The 19,513-nt window shown below is 46.2% G+C and overlaps 7 protein-coding genes across 7 annotated transcripts in view; 4 read left to right on the top strand and 3 right to left on the bottom strand.

Annotated features, from left to right (window-relative positions):
• Window positions 1–56: 56 nt before the first annotated feature.
• EURHEDRAFT_410328 (DUF2015 domain-containing protein) lies at window positions 57–1,001 on the bottom strand. Its single transcript, XM_040781329.1, has 2 exons — window positions 634–1,001; window positions 57–569 (listed from the first exon to the last, which is right to left on the bottom strand). Exons 1-2 carry the CDS (start codon window positions 683–685, stop codon window positions 250–252), a joined length of 372 nt encoding a protein of 123 aa, XP_040640967.1. The 5' UTR covers window positions 686–1,001; the 3' UTR covers window positions 57–249.
• A 94-nt stretch (window positions 1,002–1,095) lies between these two features.
• EURHEDRAFT_410329 (60S ribosomal protein L28) lies at window positions 1,096–2,530 on the top strand. Its single transcript, XM_040781330.1, has 5 exons — window positions 1,096–1,268; window positions 1,438–1,532; window positions 1,632–1,655; window positions 1,740–1,864; window positions 1,961–2,530. Exons 1-5 carry the CDS (start codon window positions 1,220–1,222, stop codon window positions 2,136–2,138), a joined length of 471 nt encoding a protein of 156 aa, XP_040640968.1. The 5' UTR covers window positions 1,096–1,219; the 3' UTR covers window positions 2,139–2,530.
• Window positions 2,531–2,944: 414 nt separating this feature from the next.
• Window positions 2,945–4,829, top strand: EURHEDRAFT_521743 (malate dehydrogenase). Its single transcript, XM_040786850.1, has 9 exons — window positions 2,945–3,212; window positions 3,281–3,312; window positions 3,375–3,485; window positions 3,553–3,640; window positions 3,697–4,074; window positions 4,149–4,233; window positions 4,293–4,437; window positions 4,501–4,637; window positions 4,770–4,829. The coding sequence occupies exons 1-9, from the start codon at window positions 3,200–3,202 to the stop codon at window positions 4,771–4,773; spliced, it is 993 nt and encodes a 330-aa protein (XP_040640969.1). The 5' UTR covers window positions 2,945–3,199; the 3' UTR covers window positions 4,774–4,829.
• EURHEDRAFT_410338 (trafficking protein particle complex subunit) lies at window positions 4,774–6,087 on the bottom strand. The gene is made up of 4 exons (XM_040781331.1): window positions 5,676–6,087; window positions 5,403–5,520; window positions 5,231–5,320; window positions 4,774–5,170 (listed from the first exon to the last, which is right to left on the bottom strand). The coding sequence occupies exons 1-4, from the start codon at window positions 5,906–5,908 to the stop codon at window positions 5,039–5,041; spliced, it is 573 nt and encodes a 190-aa protein (XP_040640970.1). The 5' UTR covers window positions 5,909–6,087; the 3' UTR covers window positions 4,774–5,038.
• Window positions 6,088–6,527: 440 nt separating this feature from the next.
• Window positions 6,528–8,477, bottom strand: EURHEDRAFT_450972 (MIZ zinc finger protein; the record flags this gene model as incomplete). Its single annotated transcript, XM_040783909.1, has 7 exons — window positions 6,528–7,023; window positions 7,070–7,295; window positions 7,350–7,455; window positions 7,528–7,844; window positions 7,903–7,974; window positions 8,036–8,245; window positions 8,330–8,477. The coding sequence occupies 7 exons, from the start codon at window positions 8,475–8,477 to the stop codon at window positions 6,528–6,530; spliced, it is 1,575 nt and encodes a 524-aa protein (XP_040640971.1).
• Window positions 8,478–8,939: 462 nt separating this feature from the next.
• On the top strand, window positions 8,940–9,742 carry EURHEDRAFT_410341 (DUF2423 domain-containing protein). Its single transcript, XM_040781332.1, has 3 exons — window positions 8,940–9,217; window positions 9,274–9,312; window positions 9,390–9,742. The coding sequence occupies exons 1-3, from the start codon at window positions 9,037–9,039 to the stop codon at window positions 9,524–9,526; spliced, it is 357 nt and encodes a 118-aa protein (XP_040640972.1). The 5' UTR covers window positions 8,940–9,036; the 3' UTR covers window positions 9,527–9,742.
• A 128-nt stretch (window positions 9,743–9,870) lies between these two features.
• EURHEDRAFT_529470 (putative exocyst complex component Sec15) overlaps window positions 9,871–19,513 on the top strand; it is a gene marked incomplete at its 3' end in the record, with an annotated part of 14,249 nt that continues 4,606 nt past the window's right edge. The window contains exons 1-6 of the mRNA XM_040787111.1: window positions 9,871–10,228; window positions 10,281–10,325; window positions 10,390–10,678; window positions 10,739–10,866; window positions 10,920–11,290; window positions 11,525–11,841. Of these exons, the coding sequence (XP_040640973.1) occupies window positions 10,029–10,228; window positions 10,281–10,325; window positions 10,390–10,678; window positions 10,739–10,866; window positions 10,920–11,290; window positions 11,525–11,841 (1,350 nt within the window). The 5' untranslated portion in view covers window positions 9,871–10,028. The remainder of the gene's footprint in view (window positions 10,229–10,280; window positions 10,326–10,389; window positions 10,679–10,738; window positions 10,867–10,919; window positions 11,291–11,524; window positions 11,842–19,513) is intronic.

Consider the following 19,513-nt stretch of genomic DNA (forward strand, 5'->3'; position numbering starts at 1 on the left):
TCCAAGTACCAAATACCCTTACGCGTAATGGACAATAATACTAGTTCGAATCAAATGACCTGAATTTTGGAATATTTCTTTCGACCTCAAAAGATACAGGAGAGCGAATGCATGTGATGGCATAGAGTAATGGTTGCCAAAAAGAAAAAAGAAAAGAAAAGAAAAACGAAAGGAAAGGAAACGGCAGATGCACAAGCTAAACGAATGAAAATCTACAGAGCAACTATAATTGCACCAAAGAGAGAATGGTTATGAAAATGAAACGAACTTCGGATCCCTGGGCCGGCCGTCAGGACCGATGTTGTGTTTGGCAAATCGCTGCTGGGTATATAACCGACGAGCTTCATCGAAGTCAACTTTCTGGCTTTTCATGATCCTCTTGACTTCGAGCTTTCCAGCCTCGTCCAGTCCCGCTCTCAGGTCGCCGTCTGCAACATTAGCTGTGATGTCGAACTGTGACGACGAGAGACCGGCTTCTAGATCACCGGTGAAGCTAGAGGGAAGGTGCTGATAGATGTAATCGGGGACTGGGAGTAGCGGTAGCCATCGAGACCGAGTGAGGTAAAGCGCTAAAATGACATGGTCTGATTAGCACTAGTTTAGAGAATCCGCATGCTTTAGAGAAGATCATACCTGTACCACAGATGATAACGCAGAAAGAAAGAAGATAAAGAAAATAAGCCATGGCGACCGGACTGGTTTGTATTCAAAGATTAAATCGAACAAACGACGATGGAATACCAGTTCCTCTTGTTCCTATTTCACCTTCCGATTAGAGCGGAAGTCGGCGGCGCAAAGTAGTAGTAGAGAGAGAAAGGAACGTTTGGGATGGTTATTTTCTGCTGGAGAACACGTTCTCAGAGACTGGAGTTGGGCAATGATAAATCGCTGAACTGGCAGGAGTCTGCCCCGGCCAGACGCATGAGGCGCATTCAGACTAGTGAAGTGGTACGTACTGATATGTCAATGAGAGGCTGCGCAAGACATGATATCAGGCTGCCTGCACAGCTGCCTTGTTAATAGCCTGATGTACAAGGCAACAATATCCGCCAGTCTATTCCCTAAACGGCCTGCTTAGCGAATTCTGCGGCCTCTCGAACCGCAACTCTTGGCGTTGGCACACAACAATTACGACCAATTCCGGTATATCAGATTTGCGACGACTTCGACCTGTTCACTCTCTATACCCCCCTACCAGCTCAAATTAAAGACCTTCACAATGGCCGCCGTCACCAACGTCTCCAACGACCTCGTCTGGTTGCTCACCCGTATGTCCCATCTCTACGCGAACCCCAACACCGGGCGAATTTTAGAAGTCCAAAAATACCAATTTGATCGCTTTCCACAAACGACAATCCACTGCACACGCTGCTTTTTTCGCCGCTTACATTTAAGTCATTGGGCGCTGGCTAATTCCGATTCACTTGCTTTGAATAGGCAACAGCAACTCCTTCCTTGTCAAGGGCCGTGGCGCTGATAGACCCCAGCTCTCCCGTGACCCTCTGAACTTGCAGAACCAGCACTCTTACAAGGTATGAAGGAGGAAATGTACAGGCGACCAGTCAGGAGGACTGTTAGTCTGGTCGCATTTGTCTGGATGATGGATGGCTGATCTTGGCTTTTCAATATAGTACGCTGGTTACGCCAACAGCAAGGTAATTCTTGAAATCCAACGGCTCACCTGCTATTTTTAAACATCATTTGGACGGAGTATTGATGATTTGGTTTCCAATTTTAAGGCCATTGGTGTTCAGGCTACCGAGAACGGTGGCGTTGCCGTCACCACCAAGAAGACCGGCGCCCCTCAGCAGCCCGCTAAGACCTTCGTTAACGTGAACTACGGCCCGAAGACTTCCACCCGCAAGTAAGCAGAGACCACCCATTTTTTTTATTGAGATTTGGACCACTGCTGGAACGAGTGAGGATCGCGACGTGTCAGACAGGGCTGACTGGAGATCAGGATCTACAAGGGTGTTGCCGACGCCACCGCTAAGAACGGCTACCGTGCTGACATCCGTGAGGACGCTGTTGCCCGTGTCAGCGCCATCCGCCGCACGCAGAAGTCTAAGAAGGAGACCCCCGCCAGGAAGCCCCGTGGTGCTCAGGCCAAGAAGGCCGCCGCTGAGAAGTCGGAGTAAATTTGGAGAACGAATGGTCTATCGAGTTGTCCCGAGGCGGAAGGGTCATAAAAAGGATGGACGTCTTTCGAAATAATCATGAAAGCGCCATGCTGGGCCAGGGCAAAAGCGTCCATGTAATTTAGCAGTAATGCTACCGAGTTCTTTCCCACCAGGATCGAACAAAAACAAGAGAAAAAATTAAAAAAAAAATAGCTCAGAAGAAAAACCACATGGATATGGATATCCGGAAGACGGCACTCTGAACAGGGAGAATCGTCATAAGCGCTATTATTTTGCCCTCAACTTACCTCGGGAAAATAATCAGCCTGGTTGACATACATACGTAGCTTACCGTCTCTTTATCGAATTTGCAGGCCGTTCGTCGGGCCGAAGGGAGATACTTCTAGTGGTTCCATAATCAGGACTGCCCGTTTCTTTGCCGTCGGTCTTGCGGTTCTCCCGCCTTTCCCCGACAGGGAGACTGGGTCAGTGATGGATGGATTCGGCTTTGATGGTCGGGATGACTTCAATTAGTCTCAAGGGCACGACAGCGCGAAAATTGCCGGGATTTCAGCGTGTTACAATTGGTTGTCCGTTGGAGGGCGGGATGTCCATAAGGGTACCTGTCATCGTCATGGTCTATTTAGTACTCCGTAGACTCCGTAGAGTGTTCGATAGCCGGAGAAGACAGAGAGCTTTCCCACCCTCTCCACATGTGATCTGCCCAGTCCGATTTCCTCCTCCCCCGTCTCAGTGATTTAGAATATAAATACCCTCCGGACCATCGCGTAATCATCATCTGTAGATTCTTTTGCCTAGAAATTGCTTCTTTTTAGACTGTCTCTGGTGAGTACTTGGCTACAAGTCACTGCCCGTTTGATTCACCGTGACGCTCTTTGCTTTCCCCGCGTGGTGGGATGAACCCCTCCTTCTCTCCGCCCGGCAGCTTTCCCTTCTTATAATCCTGCCCCAGCTGTCCTCCTTCCTTTTCACTACTGACTGACCACTTCTTCATATCCATCATCAAAGACAGATTTCCCAGATTAATTCCCCCGTTTGTCTAATAATCATCATCCATCATGGTTAAAGCTGGTTAGCATCAATTCCATCCCTCTATCCTAGAATAACAGCTTTCTTTACTGACTTCTCGTTCCTGACAGCCGTTCTTGGTGCCTCGGGTGGCATTGGCCAGGTTCGATCCCCTTGTCTTTACCTGTTCTGTCGAGAAACTAACCATCATTCCTCTTCCTATAGCCCTTGTCTCTCCTCCTCAAGGCATGCCCTCTCGTTGACGAGCTTGCTCTCTACGATGTTGTCAACACCCCCGGTGTCACTGCCGATCTCTCTCACATCTCCTCCGTCGCTGTATGTGATAATTTCTGGTGTTCTCCCGGTATCTGCTCAGCTTCGTCCGTACTAACATGCGTAACAGAAAATCTCCGGTTACTTGCCTAAGGATGACGGCTTGAAGAACGCTCTGACTGGCACTGATATTGTTGTCATCCCTGCTGGCATTCCCCGTTAGTCCCTCATTTTAATTGCTGGCTCGTTGTCTTTTGATTGACTTTCAATCTAGGCAAGCCTGGTATGACCCGTGATGACCTGTTCAAGGTCAACGCCAGCATTGTCCGCGACCTCGTCAAGGGAATTGCCGAATTCTCCCCCAAGGCCTTCGTCCTGATCATCTCCAACCCCGTCAACTCGACCGTCCCTATTGCCGCTGAGGTGCTCAAAGCCGCTGGCGTCTTTGACCCTAAACGCCTCTTCGGTGTGACCACCCTCGACGTTGTCCGTGCCGAGACCTTCGTCCAAGAATACTCTGGCCAGAAGGACCCCTCCAAGGCCCAGATCCCTGTTGTTGGTGGTCACTCTGGCGAGACTATTGTCCCCCTCTTCAGCAAGGCTTCCCCCTCCTTGAACATCCCCGCTGACAAGTATGACGCTCTTGTCAAACGTAAGTCCCAACATACAGTTTCTTCCTTTCCCCTTCAAACTGCTCGATTCCAGATCCATTGACATGGTTTACAGGTGTCCAGTTCGGTGGTGATGAGGTTGTCCAGGCCAAGGATGGCGCTGGTTCTGCTACCCTGTCTATGGCTTATGCTGGCTACAGGTTCGAATTCAATTTTTTCACCGGAAAACAGTGATCATCAGAACTGACTATCCCATTAGATTCGCCGAGGCTGTTATCAAGGCTCTCAGAGGTGAGGCCGGTATCGTCGAGCCGACTTTCGTTTACCTGCCCGGTATTGCTGGCGGTGACGAGATCGCCAAGGCAACTGGTGTCGAATTCTTCTCTACTCTTGTCACTCTCGGGGTAAGAAATTTCCACCCGCGTGTAGCAAAACATATAGACAAATCTAGCTAACACTGTGTACAGGCCAATGGTGCCGAAAAGGTCACCAACGTGCTCAACGGTGTCACTGACCAGGAGAAGAAGCTCCTCGAGGCTTGCACCAAGGGCCTCAAGGGCAACATCGAAAAGGGCATCGACTTCATCAAGAACCCTCCACCAAAGTAAATGCCCACCCCAGTTCATCCCCGCTCTACAGTCGGTATATCACTTTATCACCGCCGGACCCCATTCATCGGTATTCGTTCACACGCGGACGTGGAAAGAGCCTCACTAATCATTGATATCACGGAAAGATAGGCTTTAAACGCATGATATGTATTAGACGGTGAAATTAATGTGGCCGACGGTCATTCCAGTAACGCACGCTATGCAGAAATGAAATGAAATAGTTTTTATCTGTCCTTTGCCAACTCGTGTAAAAGTAGACAGCTTCATGATTGTGGAATCGTATGGGGTTCCCTGAGCACCTGGCCTGATATAGCTGTCCTGCAGCAGTGCAATGTAGGCCTTTATTGTAACTCCCGGGGATTGTTTGTAGGCGAGTTCCACCGTGCATCTGCTTTCACGGCTTGGACTGGATGGTCTTTATTTGAAATGTCGCCGCCGGCAGCTCCGAAGTCTCTGCTTGTACCGAAGTGCTGATTCCCATGTTTGCGAGAGCTCCTCGAATAACGCCGCATGGGAAGTACAAGTACTATACCAGTGCATTGTTAGCTTCCTGAATGGAAGTGAGGACTAAATGGACGGTCCTTACCGCTTGTGCCATAGCTACAGCCTCAGTCCGAGCAGCCATGCTCATTCTCGCAAATGGACGAAAAGATTGATCGGTTAGAACATAGACACCCTGCGTGAAAGCGCATTAGTTCACGAAATCACACACCGGAGACCCTTTATCACGCGGGCCCAGAAGTCTACGTTTGACGTACCCGATGGTTTGTCTTGAGATTATCGACTTGCTTCCGGAATAGAATTGTCCAGAGATCTTTGCATAGGAATTTAATTACGTCGAGGTTATCGGCAAAACGAGGACGGTCGCGGGAGAATCTACTCGTAGAATAATCCAAGATCCCGTATGTTAGCCAAGACATGTACACATAATGCATTCGGGCGCAAATAACCAAAATCCCCCCTCCCATGCGCAAGCAGCACAATACGGTCCAATCTCTGAGGAATTCACCCCCTTATTTATTCACACCTACCGTTCTGCAAGACCCTGTCCAACTCTATATCCAAGCGACTCAAGGCGAAAGAATGTCGTTTCTCTAACCTCTTCGTCATCCGGTTGTTTGCCATCGTTCGTGGAGAGCTCTTTCGCCAGCCTCTCCGCCATCGGTACCAGCTCTATCAGGAGTAGATCGAGACATGAAGCGCTGAGAAGGTGGGCTTGGGGGTCGGAGGGGCCGAAAGGGGAACTGGGGGCATCGAATGACATCGCGGCGGACGATGGTTATGCTGGTGTTGCTGGACGTGTCGGGGGGTAAGAAAGAATTGATTGAAGGGGAGGAGGGTTGTGGTGTCTTTTCACAGTCACGTATTCCGTGTTCCCTGGTTGGTAAAGTTTGTAATTTATTCAAGCTCTTGGGGGAGAAGGGTGGTTGATGAATGTCAACGGCCGTCGCCGTAGCTTCTCCGCGATCCGCGATCTGCCTTCGACGAAGTCCCGCCGATTACATACATTTGTCTGTATTATGTCAAGTTCAATTTATTCAAAAACTCTTTGGCGGAATTTAAATAGAAAAAAAAAAAAAGTTTGTTTAAAATGAGGAAGCATTAGTTCTAGTTACTGAGCTGCTGAATATTGCAGCAATTCAACTCAAATGCAAAATAGGTTGTAACGTAACCCTATTTCATATAATGCCATTGACCAAATAGAAGCAATGAATTACAAAGTGGATAAAGTAGAATATAAGAGCAGATGGCTTCACTCATTCCTTTATCTCCCATATTATCTTTGCCCAACAAAACCACAAGAGAACACCAGGTAAACCACATGCGATTATCAAGACCCGAAAATCCAGTACTCCGTGACACCGTTCCGAATATGCAAGCAATCATCGATCGTAGCCGCCACGATGACTTGGGGTATCTGAATAATTGGTCTGGCTCGAAAGGGGGAAGTCTTGTCCATTTGTATTGCCACTGCTAAAGGAAGGCAATGCTGGGAATGAGTGGCTGGGCGCATTTAGCGCAGGGCGTTTTGCCGGTCGCACAGGAAGATCTTCTTCATCGTCACTTGCAGTAAGATCAATAACTTGTGCCGCGGATCTCTTATTCGTTGAAGGACGGGCAGCGGAAGGTGCTGAGGACGGCTCTCTTGATTGAATTGGCGTTTGTTGTAAGGATAATGTTGTTGAAATAGGTTCCTGTTTGACAGGCGTGAATCCAGATTCGTTGATTTCTATTAAGTCGTCATCATCTGGTGTGGGATGGGGAGCACCATTGGCTCCCGTAGTGTCCTCGCTTTTGGGAGTAGCCCATGTTCCATCCGGCTCGATGACGACTTGTTCTACATCTGTAGACGTTGAATGGAGGATATCATCGACATACCTGCACTGTCAGTTATGTAACATCGAACTCATGGAAGATAACTTACTGGTCAACTTGCAGAGACTCAAAACTAGTAGATTTGGAACACACGGGACATGTCCAGGTCGGTGCTTGTTCTTGCAGTTGCAGAAACGAGGAAGCATCGAAGCACTGGTTATGCGTGCACACCACTGAACGACAAGGAACGTCAATCCGAAGCGTAGACAGAGGACATTTCAATGACATGACACTTGAAGTTGCAACAATCTCTGAATCATCCGCTCTACTCCTCACTGACAACCATTAGAAAAGAGATTGTGTGCGTAGGGGCTTTAGGTCATCCTTACTTTCTCGTACCACCTGTTCCCTCGAGATTGTTTTCCTCGCCTTCAACTCCGCCACCAAGTCATCAACAGGGTGCCGCTGGACAAGGTTGACGACAACAAAGAACTTCTACTCAGCCTGTCAGCAAAAAGAAAGAAAGTTTTTTATATGTACATTTTCATCATATTCTTTGGTTCATACCTTTTGCGTGAGAGCGTATGTCATCACAATATTGTTCTGGTAACCCGGCTTTCTGCGAATGTGACTTGTTATATCTGCTGGTCTGGTCGTGCCGGGCTTATTCTTGAGACCTCTCAGATTAGCTTTCACTTCGTCAAGATTTGCTTTCAGCTCGACTTGATGGGGAAAGGCAACATCGGACTTGGTATACTGGTTGAGACCAGTATCAGCAGCACAGTACACCATAACCCGACAATTCAAATCTGTCTGTAGCCTGGAGGCTACGGTAGGATTCAGGACGACTTTTAGTTCTATACTATCTCTCGTTTGTTCCCGTACTTTGTAATATTAGATCTGTGGTGCCACGATAACCTGCACAGCAATGGTAGGACTTACCTTTACACTCCACTGTTGAGGTAAGGGGTTCCAATATTGTGTAAAACGGACTGTCCTTGAAACTTAACCGACCTAGGATTGTATAAGCGATGGTCACCGACACAGGTTTGGGGGAGACAACTTGAAAATGTACCCGACGTAAATCCGAGTGACGGTATTGGTATACTCAAAGGAGATGATCTAGGTTGTGTCGAGATAGATTGCGAAACCACAGGCGGCTGGAATTGAGGGTATGACGGTGTCGAAGAGACGGCAGGCATTACGCGATTTGCTGTGGTATAAATAAATTTTCTCAGCGCATCGTAACGAGCTGTTTGGTCGGTTTCGGCGAGTCTCTCAATAACTTTTTTATGTTGGAAGGGAAATGGTTAGCATTTGCTTCATGTCCAAATATCGCAAAAAGACAAAGGGGGTTGCTGCTACAAACAGTCAATTATACGAAGCTGGAGCGATACTTTTACTCCAGAGACAGCAAGCGCTTCACTCCTCAAAATGTCTTTGAGCTGCGCATTTGTTAGTGTTTTGACCAAAGCGATAACGCTTTGGAGGTCGGGAAATTGACCGGTGGAGGCCATTGTCAGGTCAACAGAGCGGGTGCGATCGAAAAAGAACACCAAGTGTTGTCAAGGAACATATGAATTTAAAAAAAAGCACACTTTTGGTGTCTTCGAGGAGAGGCATCTCAATCCCTCGTTCTTTCTCTCTTTTCGCCCTTTTTGAGGTATTCCTCTGGCGTATTATTGGTAACTGGAAGCTCGCCAAGTTGAAGAATCTATAATTGTTCCACTTGAATGGTGAGAATCAGCGAGGTTGACATGATTGCGGTCGAGAGAATGAATGCGACTGAGCTGCGGCGGCAATGATCTCTCGGAGGTTGAGGAGCATGTTCTCCGACAATGGCCATTGATGACATAAAGCAACTTGGGGTGTAAAAAAAAAAAAAAAAAAAAAAAAAAAAAAAAAAAAAAAAAAAAAAAAAAAAAAAAAAAAAAAAAAAAAAAAAAAAAAAAAAAAAAAAAAAAAGTATCAACTCCTCAATTTCGGTCAACATTTTATCTTCATTGATCTTTTTTTTTTATTTCCATATCATTACTTCTTTTGCTTGTTAAGAAGAAAGATTAAAAATAAATAAAAATGGCAAAGAGTGCTCGCGCAAGCGTTATGAAGCGCAACCATGCAAAGCTTCGAGCAACAGTCTTTGGGCCTGTGTCTGATGCGCGGACAGCAAGACTTGCTGCAAAGCTGCAGGACCTCGCCTCCCAGCCAAAACCTTTGCAAAATGAGAAGACGAACAAGGAAGATGTTACTGAGATGGGTAAGACAGTCGCTCACAGCTGTGCGTGTTTTATATGCTCATGTCTCATGTCACAGATAAACCAGCAGACGCCCAAAAGCCCGAAGCAAGTGAAGGTTGTTATAACCCTCCCCCCACTTTTTAGTCTCGTTCTCAAACGTATATCTAGAATTGATGCTAACTTCGTGAAAAGATATGGACATTGACAGAAAAACCGGCACATCCACCAAACGCCGCTCTAATAAATCGGGGCGCATTCAAAAACGCGAAAAGAATTCCATTGTTTTCCGGTCGACTGCAACCAAGGCGAAGGCCACGAGAAGAAAGTAAAACGAGTCGCTACGCACTAGAAAAGTTATTGGAGACTGAAATCATAATATCATGATTATGGTGTTTGGAGTTGGTCTTATTTTTCTTTGCATGTCATGATACCAAAGGAAACCACCATGTCTTGTCATTAAATCCCCATTTCAACGAGTTACTAGATCAATTTTTTTTATATGAATTCTCAATTACTAGAAATATGATTTAATTAGTGAAAGCGATCAGATATTAGCATTAGCAGTGAGATAGTACTCAGCATATATACGTATATATTCCATAATCGGCAGGCGGTGTGATATCCGCAATGGACTTGGTCTCGCCCATCATGGGAGTCTTCAACAACATCGTGTACTCAGTGCATAACAGATTCTTTTTTCGTTTTGTATTGCTGCTATCCTATTTTCATATCTTTAATGACATCTCTAATTCGTTCCAATTAAAGCAGCGCAGCTTGGGGTTGGTTCTATGCGCTTGAGACACCCCTGGTAGACTCGATTTGTTCCGAAGGATGGCTGTTCTCCCATGGAACTGGGCAATATGGCTTGCCAATTTACTTATTCCAGTAGCCATTCTGGTCTTTTCATCGGGATTCTTTCCATATAAACCATTGCTTCCAGGGTTAGCGACATTTGAGGAGGCCAATGGCAGTAGTAGGCCACCCGCAATATTTGATAAAGTCATCTTCATGGTGGTGGATGCATTGCGCAGGTACGACTGTTTTTATAGGACTCAGTACACCTACAGCTAAAAGCAATGATAGCGATTTTGCCTTTTCTAGTAATTCGGGATTTGCCTTTGCCCAAAGGTCAGCAACAATCCTAGGATCATCACATCATTCTGTCTAATACTTCTGGCCCTCATTCCTACAGCTTGATTCGATCTGGTGCCGCGCTCCCATTTACCGCTCATGCGAGCTCTCCAACGGTCACAATGCCTCGGTTGAAGGCTATAACAACAGGATCGGTCCCGTCGTTTCTAGACGTAATCCTGAATATCGCCGAGTCCGATACATCCTCTACTCTCGCCTACCAAGACACGTGGCTCGCTCAGCTAAAAGCACGAGATAATAGGCTCGTTATGTATGGCGACGACACCTGGCTCAAGCTTTTTCCTGGGATGTTTGATAGGGCTGATGGGACCACAAGTTTCTTTGTGTCGGCAAGTTGTACTTCAAGCACTTGTGTATGGGCCGAATGAGGCTAATGACTCATCACATAGGATTTTACCGAAGTTGATAACAATGTGACACGCCATATTCCCGAAGAGCTTCAACATAGTGACTGGTCCGCACTCATTATGCATTACCTAGGACTGGATCATATTGGGCATAAGGCAGGACCCAAAAGGTAGGGCATTAATCACCTGCCAAATAAAGTAGCACATACTGACATTTCTCGAGTCCATACATGATGTCAAAGCAAGAGGAGATGGATTCCATCGTCTCCCAGGTATATTCAGCCATGGAACAGGAAGAGCATCTCCAGTCAACTCTTTTCGTTCTGTGCGGGGATCACGGTATGAATGATGCCGGTAACCATGGTGGTTCATCCGCTGGTGAAACTTCAGCAGCCTTACTTTTCGTGTCTCCAAAATTCAAATCTAGGGAAGTTCAGAAAGAAAGCCCCGTGGAAGCGACCAACGAACTGCAATACTATCGTACCGTCGAGCAGACGGACATTACACCGACTTTGGCTGGGCTCCTTGGATTGCCTATTCCATTGAATAGTTTGGGAGTTTTCATCCCGGAACTACTGGTAATGTGGGATCATGGTATGGCATTCTTTCTATCCTTCTTTCTTTTTGGTGTCTCTGATTGGAAACTAGGTTCTGAAAGAGTCGATATTCTGATGGAAAATGCAAAGCAATTACTGAGGACAATGAAGGCGGCTTTTCCAAGTTACACTTTCGAGTTTAGTGCAATGCGGTCTGCTTGCGAATCTGGACCTTCTACGGATATGGAAGAAGCGCAATGCGCTTGGTCCCAAATCCACGAACTGCTACAAGAACCACATACGGACGATGTGTCCGCTTCTATTCAGGCAGTTCTTTTGCGCTTTTTGAGGATCTCCCAAAATGTGATGAGCAGCACCGCCGGAAATTACGATGTCAAAAGACTCTATCTAGGTATTTCTATCACAGGCATTGCTGCTCTGCTTTCCTTCCCTGCGACATACAAATTGCTAGCGAGATCCCATCATCCAGGATCATTCCTCTTGTTCAGTATTTTCGGTTATGGCGCTATGATGTTTGCTAGTAGCTATGTGGAGGAAGAGCAACAGTTTTGGTATTGGATCTTCACTGGATGGATATTTTACCTACACGTTAAGTCCAACGGACATCAGGGCAAACGTGTCACACCTGATCATAAGCCCAGAGGCTACCAATTGCTATCTTTATTTTCTGCAGCAGGAACAATCGGGCTCGGAATCACCCATCGAATTCTAAGACGATGGAATCAAACGGGACAGAAGTTTGCCGCTGAGCCGGACATTGCTCGTACTTTCTTCTCTTCCCACCAGGACACACTCTGGTTCCTGGTTATTCTAACATACGCCAACACCTTCAAAAACCTACTTGTCAGCTTGCCTTCCTCGTTGGCTTGGCGCCTGGTTAGCCTTTTTGCGACGTTGACTGCATTTATCTTCAAAATTACGTTCGTGACATCCGACTCTCCTGAACTCCTCAGTGAATCTTTCCTGGGCCCCTTGGCAAAGACAGTCGGCCATGTATCGCTGGTGCTACAGGCGAGGATTGTTTTCTGTGGAGTTGCCTTGATGGTGCTATATGCGATGGTCGCTAGGAGTGGCACATTGCAAGTTTCCAATAAACATAAAGGCAAGCCAGAAAGTCTGTTTCTCTGGCAATCCACTAACCGAGATTTATCAGCGTCAAGTGCCATGTTCCATGAGGCACTCACGCTTTTCTTGATCACGCAATCAAGAGCCACAAACGTCCCGCTCTTCTTAATATTCAGAATACAATTCTACATCCTCGCCTCGATGGAGATTACTGGAATTGAAGCCAGCATTACATCCATACTTTCGCAGTACATGACCTTCTTTGCATTTGGTGGCTCAAATGCCATTTCCTCGGTCGACCTTTCCAGTGCATTTAACGGGATTGGCAGTTATAATATCATACTCGTGGGACTATTGACGTTCGTGGGTAACTGGGCAGGCCCGATATGGTGGGTTTCAGCAACTCGTCTTCTCCGCACGAGCCGAACTTGGACAGAAAAACAGGGCCATATCTCGCTTTTGACATTTCATGCCGCAACAGCGTTATTGTGTGTGATGGCTGCATGCGCGACATTGAGGACCCATCTCTTCATCTGGACAGTGTTCTCGCCAAAGTTTCTATATACGATGGCGTGGGCTACACTTAACCATATTGTTATCAATGTATTAGGGGATATAAATCTCCTGGCGCGTTGATGGATTATCTTATACAATCAAAATCCTGGTCTTCCAGTCTAGTCATTATGGCAAGTCTTAGGATACCACATTACAAAAATCAGGGATAGAATAATGTATATTCTTCGTATGTCTATAATACACCGGCAAAAAGGTCGTCAATAGCGTTCTTCTTCCGTTTCTTTTTCTTGGGCGCCTCGGTTTCCACCGCCTGAGCCTTCTTGATGGTGTCGTGAGGACGAATAACTGGCCCAGGTGAATTACGGGCTTCTGAGACTTTGGCCCGCCTTGGTACATCTTCAGTTCGATGGACAGGCTCTCCCATATCCTCTTTCTTAGGAGGAGCCTTGGTATTGGAGCGAGAGATCCTGTTCTCTTTTCTCTCCGCTTGGGACAGATGCTTCAAGTCACGGTTGATCCCCGTGGCCTCGGTAAGACGGGCAAGTGTAGCCAGCAACACTGTTCCGAGTGTTGAGAATTGCCCGTCGGCTACTACAGTTGAGAATGCCCTGGAAGGAGAATTAGCACATGTTCATTGTTAGGGCAGCCTACGCGGCGTAATTCTCCACTTACAGATAACATTTGGGCACAACCTGCATTGCCATATATCGCTTGTGCGATTCTATGGATGAATCAATTTCGTCGTATGGGCGTAAAAGTTTCTGATCAAGAGATCTTGCCAAGTTTAGAGTTACACGTTTGAGGATGGATAGCCACTTCCACCATTTTGTTTTCCCGTGCTGGTTTTTGTTGCGATGATAGATCAAATGAAGCATTGAATGCACAGCAAAAACCTCTTCGGTCTCCATTATCAGGGCTCCTGGTTTGTAGCCTTATGACTCGATGTCTAAAGCCGTATCAAGCTCATCTCAAAAAAATGAGACTCAGTACCTTAGGCATAAACTATCTTCTAAGAAAATCCGTTCACCCCCTATTCCGGTGAGAAAATGATGGCCCATAAAAACATATGGCAAAGGGTAATTCTTCTTACCATTCAAAGTTTGGGGTTGCATGGTAAGAGGTGCTGCAAAGGAGTGTTCTCGCCCATTATTCGAGACGGATGAAAATGTTTGTCCTACGGTCACGTGTTAAGCACGTGATATAATAGCCCTCAGAAGCGACACCAACTCTATAAATATTAATTAGGGATCCCCCCCCCCGGGCCAAAAAAAACCTCTCTTCCCCTCGCTTTTTCACCTCTTTCTCTCCCATTCCCCCCCTCCCCCTCCCCGAATGAATGTATAGTGCTGTGTAATGCAGCCCAAGAGTTTTCCAGCAGGCTCCTGCGAGGGGAGGCTCCACCAGTGTGTATGATAGAATTAGCTTAGCTACCAAATAGGCGGTTTACTCTCCGCCCGTCGTATGTTCCGTTTTGGGACCCCGTGGCACGTGATCCTACTTGGCATGTGACCGATTATCTGACGTAAAATAGCAACTACTACTACTGCTGCTGCTGCTGCTACCACTAATATCAGTTAGTTAGGAGTAGTTGAGTCACAAAAACAAGGGCAAACACAGTTATTAGTCAATTTAAGGGCAACATCAAAATATTTATTAGAGTGCATGTGCCAGTCAGTGGAGATGTCTCCTGGAGGCTTGATTCAGAAAAAAATATTGAGGAACGAAGGCATTAGTCTTAAGAACCTACTCGACAGTGTAGGTTTGTTTGCTCTCCTATGCTTTCTTTCATGGATGATATTTGTAAAGTGATAGATATTGATATTGTTTGAACTAGGGCTTTAGATGCACTTGTTGATGCCTTTTACCTATATTTCTGCACGCAGACAGTGAAAGGTCAAGCATAGACATTATCAAGCATAACTATACCCAGTTGGTTGAATTTGCGCTCATTGAAAGGTACTCGTTGCGAGGTCCCATGAGATACCACCAACTCAGGGGGCAAGGACCTGTAGTAGTGAACCCAACCCCGAGCACCCTCATCATTAATAAATAACGACCGAAATTACCAAGGTCTACAGGGCTGGACCAGCCAATTGCACTGTCAGATTTAAATTTTGTCTAACCGAGTCCTTAACTGCCATTAGATTTGCTATGGGACAAACATATTAACAGGAAACACCGTTTCCAAGGGAAGATTAACCCAACATTTGACTCAAATCGAGACACCACACCCAAGCCAGCAGGGTGTAAAATGGCATTTCTCCTGTGAAGTCAAAATGTCACAGTATCCCCAAACAGACATTGTACTTGAAACATATTTTGCCTTCATGCGTTCAGTTTCAAGCTTAACCGCATATGATGCAGAGCGCAGATAGTTCCAACTTTTTTTTTTTTCTTCGTTCTTCTAGTGAATCCCATATCCCCCATCTGCTTCTGACAAGGCGTCGATTGATTGAGAGAGTTCGTTTTCCCAGAGGGGTGGAAAAGAGAAAAGGAAGAACAAAAGGAAAAAGAAAATGAAGAAAGGATAGAAAGGAGTAAGACAAAGGGTCCATCTGAGAGAAAGGCAGATGAGGGATTGGAAGAAAACAAAGCTCCAGATCCAGATCAAGAAGTTCTGGGACCTCGAGCCCTAATTGTTGTGTCATCTTCATACCAGATTTTGCCAAGAGGATAAGTGCAAGGAGTAGCTCTAAAGGTATCATTTTCCATAGAAGAGTGTTTCGGAGCGATCGTTCGAACGTATACAATTTCCCGTTCGGCAGCAGTGGTTCCGCGGTCGAATTGCGAGCGACGACGACGTTGCTCATCGCGATACTGCTGGCTAACACGGGGAGCAAACAGTCCTAGATATGATGTTATAAGTCAGTGGTGTCTCCCATGTAGAGTAAGATGTGGAACGGACCAATGTGCTCTGCATTCTCGATACTCCGACGCATTTTTGATGGATTGTCTGGCCCAGGGAAACGATCCTCAGTGCCAGCAAGAGGACCGGTTCCAGTATGGAAGATCTTTAATCAATGTAAATATATATACTATTTCCCCTCCCCCTTCTATGGAAAAGCATACCTTAGGGCGGAACGAGGGGTGCTCGAGCATAACCGAACTGTTACGGAACTTCTGTATGAGACAATCTTTCCCTTGGATGGCTAATCTTAGGTTTCAGTACATAATGTCCAAACTTGGAGAAACTGCGCTGCAGGTACTTACTTGCGTATGAAACTTCCGCAACCTTGTCACTGTTAAAGCAGTTCCTAAGAGGGAGTTAAACACAATACCATTAACCGTGTGAAGCAAAAAGAGATACGTACCAGCTGCGTCCGGCTCGGACGTTGACAAACTATAGAGTGTAAAAATAAGTCCAGATCGTTCATCTATTGAGGAACATGACTCACATCAATAATATCAATCGGCTAACATATTATTGTCAGTTTGACTTTAGTACCATGTAGGTTGGGCGGGACTAACTTACGTCTTCGAAATTTATAAAGGCGTAGCCAACACTGGCATAAAATCGTGAGTAAAAGAAAGAAGATAGGGTGAGGAGGAAAAGATTATGAGGAAACATAAAAAAACTAACTTGCAGTTGTTTGCAAAATCTAGACTCGACGCAATTAGATCTCTTTTGCGGTCAATATTTTACTTTTTTCGGGATTTCTTACCAATTCGTAGATACATGAAATCATATTTGCCGTAGCTAGTCTCGTCAATGATAGATTTCAGCATGCCCTGATATAGGTTAGAAATGTGCTTGCGGTATTTTTTTAGATGGATTGCTCCTAACCTGGTCGATTTTATTTGGAATGTTGCGCAGCATGATCTGGAGTTCATTAAGACTTGTTATTTCGCAGCCATTGGCAACAGATTTCATATTACATACCGTTGTGCGAACATCTAAGCCAAGGCGAATCCGCTCAACATCGACAGCGTTTTGATTTCCAGGACGAGAATCAGAGTAACGACCAAGCTCCCGGCGGGGCGATGGCAAAACATTCTCACCCGTCTTAGACATCCAGTCCATGAGGTCAGCATGCTCGCCTTGAGGAACTGTAGAACGGCCCGTAGGGCTTAGCTCCATACAAGGGGTGCGAGTTGGTCGGCCGTGGTTCAAGGAAATGCGCCTGGGATAGGGATCTTCGAAATGGAAAGACCTGTCTTTCACTGGAGTCGTCGGGCTCGGAAGCGGAAGATAAGGGTTATTGTTAGTTAGATCTGGATGGAAGTGTGAAACTTCGAGAACGCAGTCCTGTGTAAGTAGAAGAAAGTCAAAATTTCTCTCTTGTAGTAAGACAAAAAGCGCAATGAAAAAAACACCCCCAGGTAGAAAGAATCAAGAGAAATGAAGAGGAAAAGAGAGAAGCTTACATCAACTCTAGCGCCATTCAAACTAATAGAAGCATTCTCCGCATCCCGAGTGTTGAAAAATTCAAGATGAAACTCACTGACATTATCCTGACTATTAGACAACTGGCTGAATGCTTTAATGTCACCAAAAGTCAGGACAAGTGCCTCGAGGGAACGTGACACCGAGTGTTGGTTCAACTTAGGGTTCCTGCTGTCATAATAAACGGCAACCAGTAACTGGCCTTCGAAATCAGAGGTCTTTGGAAGCAGAGATGGATCTGAACGTTGAGCCAACTCCCTGGCAGTAAGAGGAACGATGTGCCATTCTGGTCGAAGAAGATGAACCTTTTCGAATGCATTTTTGGCATCTCGGCTATCGGTAAAGGAAAGATATACATTTCCCATGGAGTTGAGTTCAGTGAGTACAGGACCCTTGAGAGTCCCAAATTCGCGACGCTATATACTCTTGGTCAGTATGGGGGAAACAAGACACATGGGTTTTGCCAGGCAACTCACGTTAAAAAAACCAGCCAAAGCCATATACGAGAGGTTAGTGGGTACATTCTCAATGACAAAGGCACGGCTCCGTCGCTCAGAATCAAGCTTTTCGATTGGCACGCTGGACGTGAAGTTGTTTCTAGCAAAATGAGTGTTTCCAACGGGACCGTATTCCGGCACGTTAGGCTCACTGAATCTGATAACCCCTGCCCCCGGTCCATGTATTTCAGGGTCAGAATTGGCAGCCAGACGGCCGACACTGGAGAAATCACGAGTCAAGGGGGACTCGATTTGGCTCTGACCCGCTATATTACCAGTCATTGAAATAGGCGTGAAGCTTGCTGCCATCGGGGAGAGCTGCACCCGGTTTGAAGGGCCACTTTGTCCCAAAAAGGGGTCTGAAGAGGGCCTGGGCAGTATCAGTAGACAGGATCTCATAATGTCAAACGTGTTTCCTTCAGACTCACAGCGAATAGACTCTACGGAATCCGGTATCGTTCAAGGGAGTATTGACGCTGGAATTGGAACGCCCCTTTGAACGAACATCTTCAGGAGAGAACGCCGTGAGCTTGGTATCCGATGATCCATGAGGAGAAGGCGGTCCGTTAGTAGAACCTGGGCTGCTCAAAATACGGGAAGAAGAAGCGTTGGATCTCATCTCGACTCAGGAAAGACGAGATGAAGGTCGAGAAACAGTTAATAGCGAGCGAAGGAAAGGATGAAAAAGGATAGCTTGGGCGAACAGTCTCTGGAAAAGAACGACAAATGAGACTGGGAGTCCCGTAGAATCCAGAGACGGAGGGAGAAAAGAGAGAGGGGGAAGAAAGAAGAAGAAAAGGCAAAAGTGATATGGGAGAATATTGGTCTGTCTCCTCCAGCAATGTATATTTTGGAAGAAAACAGAGTGGGCGGGTTTAAGAGCAAAATCTCAAGCCAGGAATGTTATAACACAAACGGCACCACCATGCCATTCCCAATACGGGCCCTCGAAAGTGGAGCAGGGGAATCACTGAGACCATCCAGGCAGAAAGAATCAGTCTGTCCTTCTGAAGGGAATGTTCCATGCTTGAGTTACCCTATTAGGCATAGGGGAGTAGGGTTTGGCATCAGACTAACCAAATCTGTGCACAGTATATCACCACCATCGATGACAGCAAACATTGCAATTAAGAAAGGATAGGAAGATTAGCTGAGCCAAACAATTGTCATTCAAGAGAAGTGAAGACATGTAAAACCTTTTTGTCCAGATACATAGCTTGTTTAGTTGTAAAAAAAAAAGTTACAAAATTCCAGGACCAGCCAGTGACTGTTCTATAACAAAGAAGGAGGCATTAGCAGCATCTTCAGCAATTAGGGCAATGATAAAAACAATAAAGAGAGAAAATGCCGGCATTCGTTGGAAAAAGGATAAGACAAAGGAGAATGGATGAGAATGGCTAGATACAACACAGTCTCTTCTTGACTTTGACCACTGCAGTCTTCGCTTCCCTAAAACCCATAGCGAGGCACAGTCTTTTCTTGGAACTAGTAACGGGCACGAGCAAGCTGAGAAGCTCTGATTATTATTATTATTTAATCAAGTTTATTGTCCATACCGAGCCCTAGAGCTATGACAGACCATTATCCGTGGACTTGAGGCCGTTAGCTATCCTACAGTCTCTTATCCATATAAGTTCCTGGGGCACTAGCCCCCTTCCATACTCTTTCTGATCCTTTTCCTCGCCCCAGACCGCCTGTTTGCGCAGGGCTTTCGAGCACTGTGCTCTCCTTGTGTTTCGTGCAGGATGGGTGCGGCCTAGGCTGACTTCAGCTCAGGCTACCCTTCCTGCTATCCTTC

Source organism: Aspergillus ruber (assembly GCF_000600275.1).
Source record: "Aspergillus ruber CBS 135680 unplaced genomic scaffold scaffold00006, whole genome shotgun sequence".
In the NCBI taxonomy this organism is placed as follows: Eukaryota; Fungi; Ascomycota; class Eurotiomycetes; order Eurotiales; family Aspergillaceae; genus Aspergillus; species Aspergillus ruber.